The following is a 17,877-nucleotide window of genomic DNA, read 5'->3' as shown; positions in this document are numbered from 1 at the left end:
CCTTCAGTTCAGTTCAGTTCTGGCCTGTGAATAAACAAGAGCTGTTTGAAGAATTGCTGTGTCGTCTGATATGTTCACCAACAACTTAACAATGATGATGATGATGTACATAAGACGAGCTGGATTAGGCTAAAGACGGGTCTAGTCATTGAATTATAGAATGGCAGAGTGAGATTGAGGCTTAGATCTCAATGTTTTGGTTTCATTTCCTCAGGCCGGCAGCGATGGAGCCAAAATCGGGAACTGCCCCTTCTCCCAGCGACTCTTCATGGTCCTTTGGCTCAAGGGCGTGACCTTCAACGTCACCACGGTGGACACCAAGAGGTGGGTAGAAATTGCCAGAAGGGCACCCTAGGGCGCCCTCCCTTTTGCTACGGACTCGCATGTGCATCTCCCCCGTCCGGCCAGCATCGCTTATCTTCGCTCCGGGATCCTTCCCGCAGTTAATATATTCTTCCTGCACTCTTAATATCTTCTTCTTCTTCTCTTCCTTGTAGGAGGACCGAGACGGTGCAGAAACTATGTCCCGGAGGTCAGCTCCCGTTCCTGATGTACGGGACTGAGGTTCATACAGACACTAACAAGATTGAAGAGTTCCTTGAGGAGGTCCTCTGCCCTCCCAAGTAAGAATTATATGAGGCAATTGAGCTGATCGTGGGCGTACCAAGGATTATTATTGTATACCTGAAGGAGCGTCTCCATCCTCATCGTTCAGCAAGGACACTGAGGTCCAGCTCTGAGGGCCTTCTGGCAGTTCCCTCGCTGCAAGAAGTGAGGTTACAGGGAACCAGGCAGAGGGCCTTCTCGGTAGCGGCGCCCGCCCTGTGGAACACCCTCCGACCAGATGTTAAGGGAATAAACAACTACAGTGGTACCTTGGGTTAATAACTTAATTCGTTCCAGAGGTCTGTTCTTAACCTGAAACTGTTCTTAACCTGAGGTACCACTTTAGCTAATAGGGCCTGCTGCGCAGCCACCATGCGATTTCTGTTCTCATCCTGAAGCAAAGTGCTTAACCTTAGGTACTATTTCTGGGTTAGCAGAGTCTGTAACCTGAAGCGTCTGTAACCTGAGGTACCACTGTATCTGATTTTTAGAAGACATCTGAAGGCTGCCCTGTTTAGGGACGTTTTTAATGACTGATGTTTTAATGTATTTTTAATCTTTTGTTGGAAGCCGCCCAGAATGGCTGGGAAAACCCAGCCAGATGGGCAGGGTAGAAATAATAGATGATGATGATGAGCATTTTTTAGGAGATCACCCCCTCAAAGGGGCAGGCTTCTTCTGAGGGGCAGGGGGCAGAACCTCCATTTATTGAGTACTTTCAATGCTTTTCAATAATTTTTGTGGATCTAGGGGAGCTGGTTAGGGAAAGGGGGTTGCTGGTTCTCTAGGAGGAGTTGCAGGTGACGCCACTAAGCAAGGCCGCTTAACGGTTGGTGATAAATCTGCCTTCTCTTCCACAGGTACCCCAAGTTGGCTGCCCGTAACCCCGAGTCCAACACAGCTGGCCTTGACGTCTTTGCCAAGTTCTCTGCCTATATCAAGAACTCGAACCCGGGGCAGAACTCCAGTGAGTATCTTGGCCCCCAAATCTTCACTGGGCGGCCTCTTCCCAAGTGTTTTGATTCTCAGATTGGTCTTTTTCAGTTGGCCCCTTCTTTCCCAGGCCTCTCAGTGAACTGACTGGGATATCCTTTCGTTCTCACTGGCTTCTTTCCTCCATGGGCTTCAGTTGCTGCTTGCTTGCATCTTCGTTTTTTTTTTTTTTTTTTCTCCTTCCAGTATCATATTTTTATTTTTCCATATAAACACAATACAACAAACATAAACATACAAAAACCAAAACAAAACAAAAAACATGTATCATTTCATATCCTAATTTCATATCCTATCTTCCCCGACTTCCTCATGCCTCCCCTTTCTGTATTCCAAATTCTTATCAATTGTTCAGCAAATCTTCCCTTATTTTGATTTAAATTTAAACTATTCTTCCTTATTCTCCTTGTCTTAACCATTGCTAATAGTAACCATTTACTTTCCAGTCCAACATCATTCTAACTTTCATTAACTTTGTAGTATTTCTTTAAATAGTCCTTGAATTTTTTCCATTCTTCTTGCGCTGCTTCTCTTCCCTGGTTTCGGATTCTGCTCGTCATTTCTGCCAAGCCCATATAGTCTATCACCTTCATCTGCCATTCTTCCAGTGTGGGTAGTTCTTGCGTCTTCCAGTACTTCGCAATGAGTATTCTAGCTGCTGTTGTAGCACATTCATATCTCCCATCAAAATTAAGTTGTAATCCATATGGTCCATCAAGATTTCATGCAACTTCTTAAAAAATTCAGCTTTCCCTTCGTTTGGTGCATAGATTCCCACTATCAAGTACTTCTCTCCTTGAGATTGAATTTCAATTGCCAAATATCTTCCTTGATCATCTTTAAAGATTTGTTTCGGTTGCAATTTTTCTTTTGCATAGATCACCACTCCTCTCTTTTTTACTCTGTCTGAAGATATAAATTCCTGTCCCAGTCTTTTATTTATTAGTAATTTTCTGTGTGCTCTTGTCACGTGGGTCTCTTGTAGGCAAATCAAGTCCAATTGGTCTTTCTTTAAGGCATGAAATATACTTTTTCTCTTCCTGGGAATGTTTAAGCCGTTACAATTCCAGGTTAGAAGTTGCAGAGCCATGATGGGATTATTTACTCCTTCCTCCTACAGCTCCCTGTTTTTGTTCCTCGTCCGTCGGTGGTGCCGTGTTCGTGTCCAATGATGGATGCCCCTGTCCTGGAAATGTCTCTTTCTGTAGGTCTTCTTCGTGCTCTCCCAAGAACTTGTCTTTATCACTTACAGTCTTTATTCTTCTCTTCTTTCCCTTATATTTAAAAGACAAGCCTTGGGGAAATTCCCACCTGAATGGTATGTAGTTCTTCTTCAGCAGTGTCACCAGGTCCTTATAATGTCCTCTTGCGTCCAAGATACTCTTAGGGATGTCTTTAAAAATCTCAATAAAAAAGTCTTCAATTCGAAGGGCTGTTTGGTAGTGCAGGTTCAGTATTTTATCTCGCTCCTCCTTTGATCTTAAAGTAATAAGACAATCTCTGGGTCGATTCTTCCTCTGTCTTATTCCCAATCTAAATGCACTTTCTATCTTAAAGTCCTCTTTCTTCAACTCCTGCTTCCAAAAATCAGAAAATTCTTTTGTCAAATAATCCACCAAGTTGTCTCCTTCCTTTTCCGGCACAAGTCTGATCTTTAGGTTCCTCTCCTTGCGTTGCATATCCTGCATAGAGAGTGCCAGTTCATATTTGTCCAATTTCTTGTAAACTGGTGGAAATTTTTCCTCCGCAGCAGTTGCAATTTCCTTAGCTTCCTCAGCTATCTTTTGTGTTATAGATGAATCTTCCAATAATTTCCCAATTGCTTCTGCATTTGAGTTCACTTTATTCCCTAGGTCAGTTATACTTTTAGTATTTAGGTCAATTTTCCCAGAGATTTCTTCAATTTTTTTATTTGTTTCAGCAACTTGTACTTTAGTTTCAGCAACTTGCAATTTAGTCTCCGCACCTTGCTTTTTTAGTTCCTCCAAAGAGTCATTTATCTTCTCCAATACCTTAGCAAATGATTCTTCTGTAGACATTGCTTTCACTTTTGGCTTTGCAGCCACTATAGTTCCAGAGGCTCCTGTTACAGAAGCCCTTCTTTGCATGAAAGAGTCAATTTTGTATTGTCTGCCAGATCTCAAGGTTGTTTCTTGTAAATCCCCTTTCTCTTTACCATCTGCCATATCAAAGTCTTTTAGTCAAGGTCATTCCCAGACTTTGGAGCTCACAAACAAAAGTTCTCAAATTTTAAACTCCACTTGTTGCTGAAACAATTTGTAGGTCCTCTAGAGGGCGTAGAGTCAGTTCTATGCTTCTCAAAATAATCCCACACTCTTCAAAAAAGAAGGAATAAAAGTTTCCTAGTCCCTTTCAATTTTTCTTTTCTCTTTCAAGGGGATCCCAATCAATAGTGTCCTGTAAGTAACTTTGTAATACCACAGAAACAGTGTTTCAAATTGGAAGTAACCAAAGTCAATTTAAGATACTTTTTATCCTTTTCTCCGGCAGTCCGATCCCAGGTTAAAGAGCAGCGGTACTTAATCCAATTCTTTTAAATTGGCAGGGAAACACTTTTAAAATCTTCTTCCCCCCCCTCCTGCCTTCGGGGGGGGGGGGAGTTCTTTGCTTTGGTGGTGGATTTCTTGAATCCCGCGAGTTTCCTCTCAAGCAGTTACAGCTAGAGTTCCTTTCGCTTTGATCTTGCTACAGAACGGAAAGCAGACTTCCTTTTTAGTGCTTATCCGTCTCGGTGCCCAATTTCTTTATTGCATCTTCGTTTTAATTGGGCGGGATTCATCCAGGTTATTGCATATGAATCCTGGGAGCTATAGCTTTTTAAGGGTGCTGAGGACCCCCCCCTATTTTTCATAATTTTTATTAAAGTTTCCAGGTTTTACATTTCCACATTAACATCTTTCATTATACCAAGGTGGATAAAAATCAATGGTTTTTTTTTCAAAAAATAAACAAAAAACCCATATTTTTTAATGGATTTTTTTATTAAATAGGATTTTTAAAATAAAATGCTTTTGGAGGAAAAATCTTTCTAAAGATAGTTTTCTATTTAAGCTACATTATAGTCCAAAGGCTATTCATCAGGAAATAAGGATTTGTTTTAAGTTTTTCATGTGTGCTAAAACTCAATCTTAAGTTGTTGTTTTTTAATTGTTTGACCACATCAGTTAACAAACATGAATACATATGCTATAATGTTATTGTTTCAGTTACATAAATTGTTTAAATTGTTATTACGGAAATGATTATTTTTCCTCCTTCCAATAAAGTACAGCAGAAAAGTTGTCCAAATATAAACAGTTAACTTATTAAACCTCACAATGATTTCATAATGATCTGTCTATGCATTTCCAATAGTATAACCAAATCAGTAATTTTTTATATAGCTATAAAGACTACTCTGAAAATTTGTTATTCCAAAAATGAAACCTTCATCTGGCTGTAAATATTAAGATTATACCAGCAAGAATGTCTTCCTGTAAAAAAAAATAAATGATTTAAATCAAGTCTTACTGTCTAGTGATTTGAACTGTGATTTAAATCGATTTGATTTAAATCAAATCCACCCTTTATTATACCTATACATTCAACGACTTCCCTCCTTCCCCTTCCAAGGTTCTTGGAAGAAGAAGAAAAGGGTGCTGAGACCTTTTTTCTCCTCCAGTGCTATGATTCCCAAAGTTCCTTGAAAAGAGGGATAAATAAACCACTCTGGGAATTGTAGACCTGTGAGGGGAATAGGGTGACTCTCAGCACCCTTAACAAACTACACCTCCCATAATTCATTGGGGGGGGGTCATGACCATTTAAAGTGGTATGACACTGCCTGAAATGCAGATGGTGCCTTAATTCCTTGATCTCATTGGCTCTGTCATTCTTTTTTTCTTGGATGCCATTGGCTCCCTCTGCCTCTCCCTCTTGCCTCAAATCCCAATGGCTCCCTTTCCAGCTTAGATGCTACTTGAACCCTTCCTGATGTTTTCCCTCGTCACTCCTTGGCTTTTCAATGGTTCCATTCATTCCTCCCCCCTCTCCCCCTGCCCGTCCCCCCCGTATTTCTTAGATCTCGAGAAAGGTTTGCTGAAAGCGTTGAAGGTCCTGGATGTTTATTTGACAACGCCGCTACCGGAGGAGGTGGACGAGAATAGTGCGGAGGACGAGGGTCAGTCCCGCCGCAAATTCCTTGATGGGGATGAGCTCACGTTGGCCGACTGCAATCTTCTGCCCAAGCTTCACATTGTCAAGGTGAAAACCTCTTCTTTTGCTCCTCCTCCAGCCCCACTCCACCCCCAACTCCCGTAAGGCCAGGAGGATTGGATGGAATCTGGGAGTTAAGAGGGCTTTCCCCAGCACAGCAAGTTAAATTGGGACTTCAGATTCCCCAAGACTCAGGTTATAAAGTTAACCTGGCCAGATCTTGTGTGGGATTGGGTTTTAATTTAAATCATTCTTCAAAGGACAAAAGGGCAAAAAGATAGGCATCTCTGTGGAAAGATTCTCCTGTTAAGTACCTGGGCAGATGGCTACTTCAAGATCCAAATACCGTATTTTTCGCTCTATAAGACACACCTAGTTTTTAGAGGAGGAAAACAAGAAAAAAAATATTTTGAATCAAATGTTGTTGAAGAGGCTTCGCGCGGCTATCCCTGATGCCAGAACAGCAAGAGGGATTGCTGTGCGATAGCTGCGCAGCTGCGCATTCGCTCCATAACACGCACACACATTTTCCCTTACTTTTTAGGAGGGGAAAAGTGTGTCTTATAGAGTGAAAAATATGGTAACTTATCACAATATAAGCGTGTAAAGTTGTTGGGTGTGGTTTGAGCTTAATTGAATCATTGGTCTTTCTTGAAATTGAGCTACAGTGGAACAGAAAAATTATTTTCATCCACGATGGCCCCAGCTGCACTACATATTCAAAGCAGTTTGTTATGGTTGCTGAATGGTAGGGAGACCCTTGTTACCTTAGCAGAGCTACAGTTCCCAGAGGCATTGATTGTTAAAAACTGCTCTGGGAACTGTAGCTCTGTGAGGGGAAAAGGGATTGTTTCATGATTCGGTCCAGTACAGTGGTACCTCAGGTTAAGTACTTAATTCGTTCCGGCGGTCTGTACTTAACTTGAAACTGTTCTTAACCTGAAGCACCACTTTAGCTAATGGGGCCTCCTGCTGCCACCGCGCCGCCGGAGCACGATTTCTGTTCTCATCCTGAAGCAAATTTCTTAACCTGAAGCACTATTTCTGGGTTTGCGGAGTCTGTAACCTGAAGCGTATGTAACCTGAGGTACCACTGTATATCTGAAGGAGCGTCTCCACCCCCATCATTCTGCCTGGACACTGAGGTCCAGTGCCGAGGGCCTTCTGGCGGTTCCCTCACTGCGAGAGGCCAAGTTACAGGGAACCAGGCAGAGGGCCTTCTCGGTAGTGGCGCCCTCCCTGTGAAACGCCCTCCCACCAGATGTCAAAGAGAACAACAACTACCAGACTTTTAGAAGACATCTGAAGGCAGCCCTGTTTAGGGAAGCTTTCAATATTTGATGCATTACTGTATTTTAATATTTTGTTGGAAGCCGCCCAGAGTGGCTGGAGAAGCCCAGCCAGATGGGCGGGGTATAAATAGTAAATAATTATTATTTATTATTATGACTCTCGGCACCCTTAACAAACAGCAGTTCCCAGGATTCCTTGGGGTGAAGACATGACTTTTTACAGTGGTATGATACAGGTTTAAATGTGGAGTGCAGCCAATCTCATTGGCTGTGTCCCTTCTATGTTAATGAACACGGCAACAAGAATGCTTGGACAGGGGTACAGTCGTACCTCGGGTTAAGTACTTAATTCGTTCCAGAGGTCCGTTCTTAACCTGAAACTGTTCTTAACCTGAGGTACCACTTTAGCTAATGGGGCCTCCCACTGCCGCTGTGCCACTGGAGCACGATTTCTGTTCTCATCCTGAAGCAAAGTACTTAACCCGAGGTACTATTTCTGGGTTAACGGAGTCTGTAACCTGAAGCGTCTGTAACCCGAGGTACCACTGTATTGTGTGCTGTGTGAGATGTTATCTGTCCTGTTTTGAATCACACAAGCAGGCGGACTTCCGCAAGCAGGCAGAATGCTTTGATTTTACTGAATTCTAAGTTCTGCACCTATTACCAAATTCCTTCTTGTGTGGAATCTCGGAACACATGTGCGCCTGATTCATTCATACGCCATGTTGCCTAAATTATGTTTGATCTCTCCGTCTCAACAGGTGGTGTGCAAGAAGTACCGCAACTTTACCATCCCTGAGGCATTCCAAGGCATCCACCGCTATCTCAAGAATGCTTACGCCCGTGAGGAGTTTGCCAGCACCTGCCCAGACGACGAAGAGATTGAGCTAGCTTATGAGCTGGTTGCCAAAGCTTTGAAATAACAAACTTCTGAGAGTTGGAAAAAGGGACGTAGGGTTTCCGTGGCAGGGATATTGGGGTCTGGGGTTGGGCCCATTGAAGGGTATTTTTATGTATGTACTTACGTTTGGCGGAGGGGAAGGGGGGAGGAAGGAGGGAGAATGACTTATTTTCTGGGAGAGGGGGGGACGTGATTTGAATTTCAGTAAGAACAAGAATAAAATAAAAGTACACATTTGTAAAAATATTAAACCCGAGTGCTTTCCCTGCCTCCTCACTACTGAAAATAATGGGGAACCAGTGAATGGCTACTGAAATATTTGGCTGCTTCTGTAGTATGGAGGAATCTTAATTGGGTAGTTATGCAAAATGGAGAGACTTGAGGGTGATACCATAGGAATCTTATTAAGTATTTGAGGAACGGCGGTGAAATGTTCTGATTGGCTAATTAAGGAGACTGACTGGGTTAGAATGCTGGGGTCCTCCCATGAGTTTTGAGGGACCCCACCGATTGGTCCTGCTGCTGGTGGCTGAAAGAACTCTGGTTGGCTGCTTCTGGTCAGGTGACTAGAAACATCAGCGGTATCTCAGATTTTATCAGTGTGACACCAGCCACTAACTGCCACATGATTATTAGTGTTAGATGCCCAGCTGGGCTGCACTACACATTTAAAGCAGGATTGTACCACTTTAAACAGTCACGGCTTCTCCCAAAGAATCCTGGGAGCTGTTGCTTTTTAGGGGTGGCGAGAGTTGTTAGGAGACACCCCTCACAGGGGACATGGGGAGAATAGTCCCTGGGTGGGTGCGTGGGTGTGATGATGAAACGGGGGCTCCTTGAGTTTGCCTTTAGGAGTCACTTTTGTCAATCTCTTGCGCCAATCCTTCCTTGGCTGTTCGTAGCCACGTGCTGTGTGGCATTGGGAATAATGCCCCCTCGCTAAGGTAAAGGGACCCCTAACCATTGGGTCCAGTCATGACCGACTCTGGGGTTGCGGCGCTCATCTCGCTTTATTGGCCGAGGGAGCCGGCATACAGCTTCCGGGTCATGTGGTCAGCATGACTAAGCCACTTCTGGCGAACCAGAGCAGCGCACGGAAACGCCGTTTACCTTCCCGCTGGAGCGGTACCTATTTATCTACTTGCACTGGTGTGCTTTCGAACTGCTAGGTTGGCAGGAGCAGGGACTCTGCCCCCTAGCTAGATGATGCCTAAAATAACATTAAAACAGCAAACCCCACTTTTTAGTCAAGGCATTCTTGCTAATTGGTGGGGGTAGGAAACCAGGTCACTGTCTCCCAAATCTTGTAGGAAATTCCACGGTTCAAGGTGGTTGTTGCTGTTACGTACCCGTGGTACGCGGTGCATCCAAAGTACCACCTTTCCCCAGCCTTCTGCCCTCCAGATGTAGCTAGACGTACTCATTTCATTTCATTTCATTTATTTTCATTCATTTTATTTATTCCATAAAGCTTATATACCACTTGATTGTAAGGGGACGACGACATCAACGCGGTTTGGATGCTTTAGTTGAGATTCCTCCCTCGTAGGGGGTTGGACTCTACAATTCTATCATTCAACTCCCATGGGAATTATAATCCAAATCATGTGGTAAGGAAGGCTTCAGCAAACAAACAGGGCTCTGCCCCAAGCAGCTTACACTCTGAGTTTTGAAAGCATAGAAAAGGCAAAGAAAGAGGAGAGGCTTGTGTCCCTCTGTTTCTACCGTCCTACCAAATTTCCCCCCTCTTCTTTTTAATGCAAAGCCAACTGTAGCATCAGATACTGTAGCTGGATAAAGTTGTGTGTGCGCTATGGGGAGGGGGGTGGTTTAAAATAAATTTCCGTGCACAAATTGCAGTTAAGAAGATAACCCAAAGAAAGAGATGAAAAAAGCGATGTGAAACCAGGAAAGTTGTTATTTAGACTTCTTCCAGAGCATTTTGGTTATTGGGGGCCGAGAGAAAGCAGCGGTATGAGGTGACTGGTCCCGAGTCGTCTCACACCCTGGGGCATGACTGCTTTGGGGGCTGGCTCTCATTGGAGGTTGACCAGGATGATTGACAGGGGGATCAGTGCGGCTTGCCTCCAGAAAAGGCTCGGCCCCCTGGCAGCTGAGTTGCACAGGTCAGTGTCGCAGCAGGAAGAATAAAAGGTGAAATTGGTTCCCAGCATCGATCGGGTGCCGTGGGCCCCACACATCGAAGAATCCCCACAGGTCTTCTCATAGATAACCAGTTCCAGGGCACCTGAGGAAAAGAGATCAGGGATGAGGGTGAACAGAAGATCAGAGGCAATCCCACATGCACCTATTTCTTCCTTTTCATAGACTTGAAAAGTGAACGTCTGAAATCAGGTGTTTCCCAACTGTGGCCTGTGAGCTTCGTTCAGTCGCTCTAGGGGGAGTCTATAAAATTACGATTCAAAACCCTCCAGTACATTACAATTGCAGGAAAATTACCATATTTTTTGCTCTATAGGATGCACTTTTCCCCTCCAAAAATTAAGGGGAAATGTGTGTGCATCCTATGGAGCGAATGCAGGCTCCTTGGCTTCAGCGATAGCAACACGAAGCCTCCGAAGCGCAGAGGGAGCGCTCCCGCTGCGCTCCGGAGGCTACGCGTTGCTTTCGCTGAAGCCTGGAGAGCGAGGGGTCGGTGCACACTGCCCCTCTCGCTCTCCAGGCTTCAGGAATAGCCGCCTGAAGCCTCCGGAGCGCAGCGGGAACTCATGCTGCGCTCCGACGGCTTCGGGTTCTTTTCGCTGAAGCCGGGAGAGCAAGACTCTCCTGGCTTCAGCAGAGAGGGAGAGCTGCGCAGCACCCCTTCAGCCAAGCGGGAGGAGAAATGGAAGGGGCTCCGTTTCTCCTGCCGCTTCGCTGAAGGGACGCTGAGCAGAGAGGGGGAGAATTTTTTTCCTTGTTCTTCCCCTCTAAAACAAGGTGCGTCCTATGGTCGGGTGCGTCCTATAGATCGAAGAATACGGTACTCTGTGTTCCACCAGGAATCTCCACAATTTTCAAGCAGTCCATGGTCTGGGCCATGTTGCGTGAGGAAAGGAAGATGCCATCTCAGGAAGCTGAGTTATAACGAGTCTGATCCTTTGGTCCACCTTGCTCAATATTGTCTACACTGACTGGCAGCGACTCTCAAGGGATTCACACAGGGACATTCCCAACCCTAACTTGGAGTTGCCAGGGATTTGAACCTGGAACATTCTGCATGATAACTTTGCGTGCTGCTTTCCCTCATCTGGAGCAGCAGGAGTATACCAACTGCAAACAGGAATTGTTATTAACAGTAAAAAAAGGTAAAGGTAAAGGACCCCTGGACGGTTAAGTCCAGTGAAAGGCAACTATGGGGTTGAAGCACTCATCTCGCTTTCAGGCCGAGGGAGCCGGCGTTTGTCCACAGACAGCTTTCTGGGTCATGTGGCCTGCAGGACTGAACACTTCTGGCGCAACGGGACACCGTGACAGAAGCCAGAGCGCACAGAAACACTGTTTACCTATTAACAGTAGTGCATTTATAACCCACCTTTCCTGCAGAGAGTTAAAAGTGGTGTGGAGAGTTCTCCCCCTTTCCCATTTCACCCTCTCAACAACCCTGTGAGGTAGCAGAGGCTGAGAGAGAGCGACTGGCCCCCGTTTCCCCAACAAGCTTCATTGGCTGAATGGGCATTTGAACCCTCAACTCCCAGGCCCTGGCCCAGCAATCTTGCCACTACACTGATGGGAGATACACCCAAACAGGAAAAGTTGGGTCATGTTTGATAGACTTGGTTCTATGTTTTCTGACGTTGGAAAACTGAAAACCCTCCTTTGCTCGTTACTATGCTTTGACTAAAAGAAAGGGCTGGATCTGCTTCCAGTGTAAACAACAGAGAAGCTGGCTTTGGAACCTAAGAGGAGTGGGATCTGTAATAAAATGTGGCAGCGTAGCCTCACCCTGAAACCTGAGCTCAGGGTGCCAGCCGGCCACACTCTCCACTGCAATATTTTAAGCGAATAGGGGAGAGGATGGAGGACAGCATTCATTCTGCTCTTTTCCTCTTCCCAGCTGACACTCAGAAGTCCATTAGAGTTGTACCTTGGAAGTCGAACGGAATCCGTTCCGGAAGTCCGTCCGACTTCCAAAACGTTCGAAAACCAAAGCATGGCTTCTGATTGGCTGCAACCAATCGGAAGCCGCGGAAGCCCCGTCGGACGTTCGGGTTCCAAAGAACATTTGCAAACTGGAACACTCACTTCCGGGTTTGCGTCATTCAGGAGCCAAAACGTCCGAGTACCAAGGCAGTCGGGATCCAAGGTACCATTATACTCCTGAGCATAATGGACAAGCCCAGTGGACAAAGCACTTCCTTCAAAGGTGGTACATAAATCTAAGACATAAAAAAATAAAATAAAATCCAGGTTCCCCCAGTGTGTGGTTGCTTTCCCCTTTGTTTCTTACTGGGCCTGTTTTTGTCTCCCATTTCTATTAGCACTAAATATTTTGAGTTTGCTTCTAGAGGGAGTGGTAGCTTCAGAAGTTCAGGGCTGCTCCCTGTCCATCTCTGAAAACATTCCCTCCTCTCTTCCTCCCACGTTCCCAGGATTTCTTTCTCTGGCCTTGACAAAAGCAGGATCAAAACGTCAAAACTATTGGTAAAAGCGATCGCTAGAAATCTGGCAGCAGAACCTCTGTGCCCTCTGATGACGGACGTGAGGCATCTCTGAGACGGGCCGCACGGTGTGGGGAACTTCAGGCAGTCCAGCGGGGAGATGGTAGGAAACAGGCAGGTGTAGCATCGCAAGGCGGATCCTGAAGGCAAAGAACAAAGGTGGCCTTAAGGCACAAAGTACTGAAAATCAGAGCTCTAAATTGGCACAGTGGTGCGGACCAGGGATGGGCAACATCTTGCCTCCTGCAAATGTTGGACTACAACTCTTGTCACTCTTGCCCATTGCCCAAGCTGCCTGGGGCTGATGGGAATTGGAGTCTAACAGTATCCAGAGGCCAAATACTCCAGGCGTAGAAAAAATGGTAGCCAATAATACTAAAAAACTTATTTCATTTATGAACTGCCTCTTATGAAGTACAGTGGTAACTTGTGTTACAGATGCTTCAGGTTATAGACGCTTCAGGTTACAGACTCCGCTAACCCAGAAATAGTACCCCAGGTTAAGAACTTTACCTCAGGAAGAGAACAGAAATTGTGCGGCAGCAGCAGGAGGCCCCATTAGCTAAAGTGGTACCTCAGGTTAAGAACGGTTTCAGGTTAAGAACGGACCTCTGGAACGAATTAAGTTGTTAAAGGTACCACTGTATCACAAAGCAATTTCACAATTCAATGAAACAGGGATAGCTCAGTCGGTTGAACATGAGACTCTTAATGTCAGGGTCATGAGTTTGAGCTTCCATGTATTTAGGACTACAGCTCCCATCCGTCTCAGCCAGGCAAAAGTTAGCATAAGGTTATATACTACTACTGCGGCCCGTGTTTTGTGAGCCCAAAAATGGAAAATGAGTGAGGTCCCAACTAAAGAATGGCAACTTAAACTGACGGAATATGCGCAGCTTGCAGACTTAACATAAAGAATTAGAGAACAAGAAGAACATACGTTTAGAGGAGACTGGAAAATGTTTATTGAATATACAGGGGGAAATTGTGTACACCCGAAAATGTTGGCAGCATTAAGATAAAACCAACAGTGTAAATAAGTTTAGATGGATGCAATGATGGAATACTGAATGGTTTAGCTTTTGTAAAATATGCAGGGATTTATGATCTGCAAAATGAACCATGGAAAGAGAAGAAGGGAAATTGATATTTTAAGGATGTTTAAGTGAGTATTCTAAATTGTAAAACAGAAAATTTAATAAAGATATTTATAAGAACCCACTTTTTCAGTGGTGCCAACTTGAATAAAATATTGGGTTTGGATACTGACCCACGTGGCACAGTTTATGACGATTCAATTAAATGCATGCAACACGAGCATAGTTTGACTATTCATGACAGCAGTAATCGGGTTACCACAACAGAGCTGCTGTTAGTCCTCCTTACTTCCACAAGGGGGAAACATATTCCTCCAAATCCCATTAATCTCAGGATATGATTATTTCCCCGTGGGCAAGCAGGCCTCTAGCTCTGCCAGATGCTTCTCACTGTAAAGGAACTCCCTTATTATGCTGAACAGCTGTTGCTTTATTCCAGAACATCTTACTTCGATAACTCAATGAAAAGAGCCTTACTGCAGAAGGATCACAGCCTAGCAGCCTTCAACTTTGGGGTGTCCTGGGTGGGGACTCCAAGCTCTTCCCTCCTTCTCCCAAAGTCCTTCCCCCTCTTAGTCCTGCATGTGACTTTTCCTTTTCCATGCAGAGCATCGGCAGATTATAGGTCAGCGCCTTGAATAGTTGCATGTAAGAGAGAGAAGTTAAGACTGTGCTGCTTTCCCCATCGGAATGATGTTGCGGCACTGGGAGAAAGCGCATCAGCTGAAATTCTATACCCCCAACTCACATTTTATAGGCAAACAAGAGGGACGTGTATAGGTAAAAGTAAAGGGACCCCTGACCATTTGGTCCAGTCGTGACCGACTCTGGGGTTGCGGCGCTCATCTCGCTTTATTGGCTGAGGGAGCCGGCGTACAGCTTCCGGGTCGTGTGGCCAGCATGACTAAGTTTACCTTCCCGCTGGAGTGGTACCTATTTATCTGCTTGCACTTTGACGTGCTTTCGAACAGCTAGGTTGCCAGGAGCAGGGACTAAACAACGGGAGCTCACCCCATCGCGGGGATTCGAACCGCCGACCTACTGATCGGCAAGTCCTAGGCTCTGTGGTTTAACCCACAGCGCCACCCACATCCCTTATACGTGTATAGGAGACACGCTTAAATTCTCAGGCCAACAGTCCCGGGCCAAGGCCCCCTTGGCCCTACCGTGTATTGCGGAGGGTGCTGTCCAATTATCTTGTGGCATCTTGAGGACGAACGCATTTATTGTGGCGTGCATTGGTGTCCGCTTCATCAGCTGTGTGGAATGTTATTCCTAAATTGACAGGTATCTTTTGCATACACATGAGTGCAAAGAGAGAGAGAGAGAGAACGGGTAGCAGTGAGGCTGGAAGGAAATGGAAACGCAGGAAAGCAGACTGTGAGAATTGCATTTAAAACGCAAACACAATTGCAGCGATCATCATTCACAAAGCAGTGGCGATGGAAACAGACATCCTGCATTGGATAAACGCCCATTATTTTCATTCAGAACTTCTTGATGAATTGCAGTTCATCTGTTTCATGCTGTAGTCTCCCTTTGAGGATAGAACTTGGGACCTACCATACTCTCCAACAATTCCTCGATGAAAATAGAGACATCCTATTCCATTACAGTGGTACCTCGGGTTAAGTACTTAATTCGTTCCGGAGGCCTGTTCTTAACCTGAAACTGGTCTTAACCTGAAGCACCACTTTAGCTAATGGGCCCTCCCGCTGCTGCGCGATTTCTGTTCTCATCCTGAAGCAAAGTTCTTAACCCGAGGTACTATTTCTGGGTTAGCGGAGTCTGTAACCTGAAGCGTATGTAACGAGCATCTCAGAAGCCAAACATTTCAGTTTTCGAATGCCGAAAATCCGGAAGTAATTGCTTCCATTTTTGAACGCTTTTCAGAAGTCGAATGCCTTCCGTTGTGTCCCCCCACCCCAATTTTCCCCGTTGACTTTGCCAACCGCCCTTTGCGCCTTGGTTGTCGAATGTTCAGTCGAACGGTCTTCCGGAACTGATTATGTTCGACAACTGAGGTATTATTATTATTATTATTATTATTATTATTATTATTATTATTATTATTAACGCCCTGTCCATCTGACTGGGTTGCCCCAGTCACTCTGGGTGGCTTCCAACATATATCAAAACAATGAAACATTAAATAATAAACAAAGCTTCCCTATGTCATCTGAAGGTTGTGTCGTTACTTATTTCCTTGGCTCAGCGGGTCACATAACTCCATATCCTCCAACATTTCTCTGATGAAAATCAGGCCGTCCTAAGGAAAAGCAGGACATTCCAGGATAAAATCAGAAACCAGGGTGGCTTCTGTAAATCCAGGGCTGTCCCTAGAAAATCGGGTCACTTGGAGGGTCTGGCCTTCTGCATGAAAGGCAGATTTTCTGTCTCTGAGCTATGGCTCTGCCCTTTTCCTCCTGTTACGGCCTTCCTTGTGCCAACTTGATTGTAAGCTCCTTGGGGCAAGGATCTGCCCTATTTCTTAAAGTGTAAAGCCCCTGTATGTTGACGGCATTGTGTACAAAGAGTTGTTATTTTTGCACTGTTTTTGCCTTATGGCTGAGGAGGTCCACAGTTTCAATCACAGTCCTCCATGTTCCCAAATGTTGATTAGGCATTCTTCATCCCCACATATATCTATTTGCTAGGCTTCCCAATTTTCCACTCTGTTCCAGCTCTGCTCTGGGAAAACTTTACTGACTACATTTATGCCGGTCTGCCTGTTTAGCACCACAGGAGCTAAACCAATATAAGATAATATAAAACGTTTTTGTTTTTTTTAAAGTGAACAGTTTATCAAGACTTTCCATTTTTTAAAAAACAACAACAACCGGGCAAAGAATCACTAAAAACTTGTGCATGTACACTTATACACTGGGTTACAGCAAACCTAAGAGCGAAACCAGTAGACAACAGAAATTATATACAATCCACAACACATGAACATTCAGTGAAGCAATCAGGGAACCATCACAAAAGCCATCAGCTAGCCAAGCGTAAAGAGAATAATTCTTTTTCAACTCAGTCAGCCTGAAACATCAACCCATCCGTATGTTGTCAGGAATGCATTCCCAAGTATTTTCTTTATATTTGCATTCAGCTATCCTAAAATCCCAGGGTCTACCTGGTTCTCTGCTCCAAATTAGTTGCTCACAGTATAATCCCACACTTGTTTGCTGGGAATCAGGGAAGGGCAAACCTCTCCTTTTCAGTTTATTTCTCATCCTTCCAGGCTTTAAGTTCCCCAGGTCTCGATGTCGCTTTGTGATTTCCATGAAAATCCATCAGCATCTCAGAACAAATTTATCCTAATATATGCATACGTGTATGATTTTTTTTGCCCAACGTACACATTTTCGCGGGTCCCTTTTCCTAACATGATGCATCTTTGCATGCTATTTTCACAAATATATGCATTTAAAAGCAAATCCCCCCACCCCACCCCCGGATAATGTGCATTTTTGAACATATTGTTGTTGTTTTGTTGTTTAGTCATGTCCGACTCTTCGTGACCCCATGGACCAAAGCACGCCAGGCACTCCTGTCTTCCACTGCCTCCCGCAGTTTGGTCAGACTCATGTTTGTAGCTTCAAGAACACTGTCCAACCATCTCGTCCTCTGTCGTCCCCTTCTTCTTGTGCCCTCAAATTACTGTGCTGGAAAAGTGCATTGCAAAATTCAGAAAGGCCCAAATTTTGAAGGGTGGCTTTGATTTGGTTTACAAATTGTTTTGGGAAGTGTGGATTAAGGTGGAGCCACCTTTAAATGTGAACAGAGTCGAATTCCTCCCCTACTGCTACTCAGAAGTAAGACGCTATAGGATTGGGTGAGGCCCGCCAGTTAACTTCCACTTACCTGATGGAAGGAGAAGGAGGCTTGCACAGCTGACCAAAAACACGGCCTTCATCTTTGGCCTTATCCTGTCTCTCTTGGCTCTTGCACTGCCTGACTGGGCTGGCAGAGGGTCCCTTTTAAAGTTTTCCACCCCACTAATGAGCAGCCTTCTTCATGTGATTAACGTTAATTTAACATCCGGGCTTAGAAGAGGCTGGAAAGGCAGAAATTGAGGAGGACAGTGCTTTTCAAACGGTGGCAAGAAACTC

The 17,877-nt window shown here is 44.8% G+C and overlaps 3 protein-coding genes across 4 annotated transcripts in view; 1 reads left to right on the top strand and 2 right to left on the bottom strand.

Moving 5' to 3' along the window:
- The window catches only part of CLIC1 (chloride intracellular channel 1), a 38,010-nt gene extending 29,759 nt beyond the window's left edge, over positions 1 to 8,251 (top strand). For both annotated transcript variants that reach the window (XM_083602454.1, XM_083602455.1), the window contains exons 2-6: positions 215 to 324; positions 498 to 623; positions 1,467 to 1,573; positions 5,681 to 5,862; positions 7,868 to 8,251. In XM_083602454.1, the coding sequence (XP_083458580.1) occupies positions 215 to 324; positions 498 to 623; positions 1,467 to 1,573; positions 5,681 to 5,862; positions 7,868 to 8,029 (687 nt within the window). In that variant the 3' untranslated portion in view covers positions 8,030 to 8,251. The remainder of the gene's footprint in view (positions 1 to 214; positions 325 to 497; positions 624 to 1,466; positions 1,574 to 5,680; positions 5,863 to 7,867) is intronic.
- Positions 1 to 17,877, bottom strand: part of LOC310757070 (uncharacterized protein) — a 179,530-nt gene that overhangs the window by 51,309 nt on the left and 110,344 nt on the right. The window lies entirely within an intron of this gene.
- LOC310757305 (uncharacterized protein) lies at positions 9,431 to 17,834 on the bottom strand. The gene is made up of 3 exons (XM_083602624.1): positions 17,630 to 17,834; positions 12,686 to 12,808; positions 9,431 to 10,255 (listed from the first exon to the last, which is right to left on the bottom strand). Exons 1-3 carry the CDS (start codon positions 17,679 to 17,681, stop codon positions 10,044 to 10,046), a joined length of 387 nt encoding a protein of 128 aa, XP_083458750.1. The 5' UTR covers positions 17,682 to 17,834; the 3' UTR covers positions 9,431 to 10,043.

This window comes from Podarcis filfolensis (assembly GCF_964270895.1).
Source record: "Podarcis filfolensis genome assembly, chromosome: 2".
Lineage (NCBI taxonomy): Eukaryota > Metazoa > Chordata > Lepidosauria > Squamata > Lacertidae > Podarcis > Podarcis filfolensis.
The sequence above is the reverse complement of the archived record's forward strand: the minus strand, read 5'-3'. Positions and strand labels throughout refer to the sequence as shown.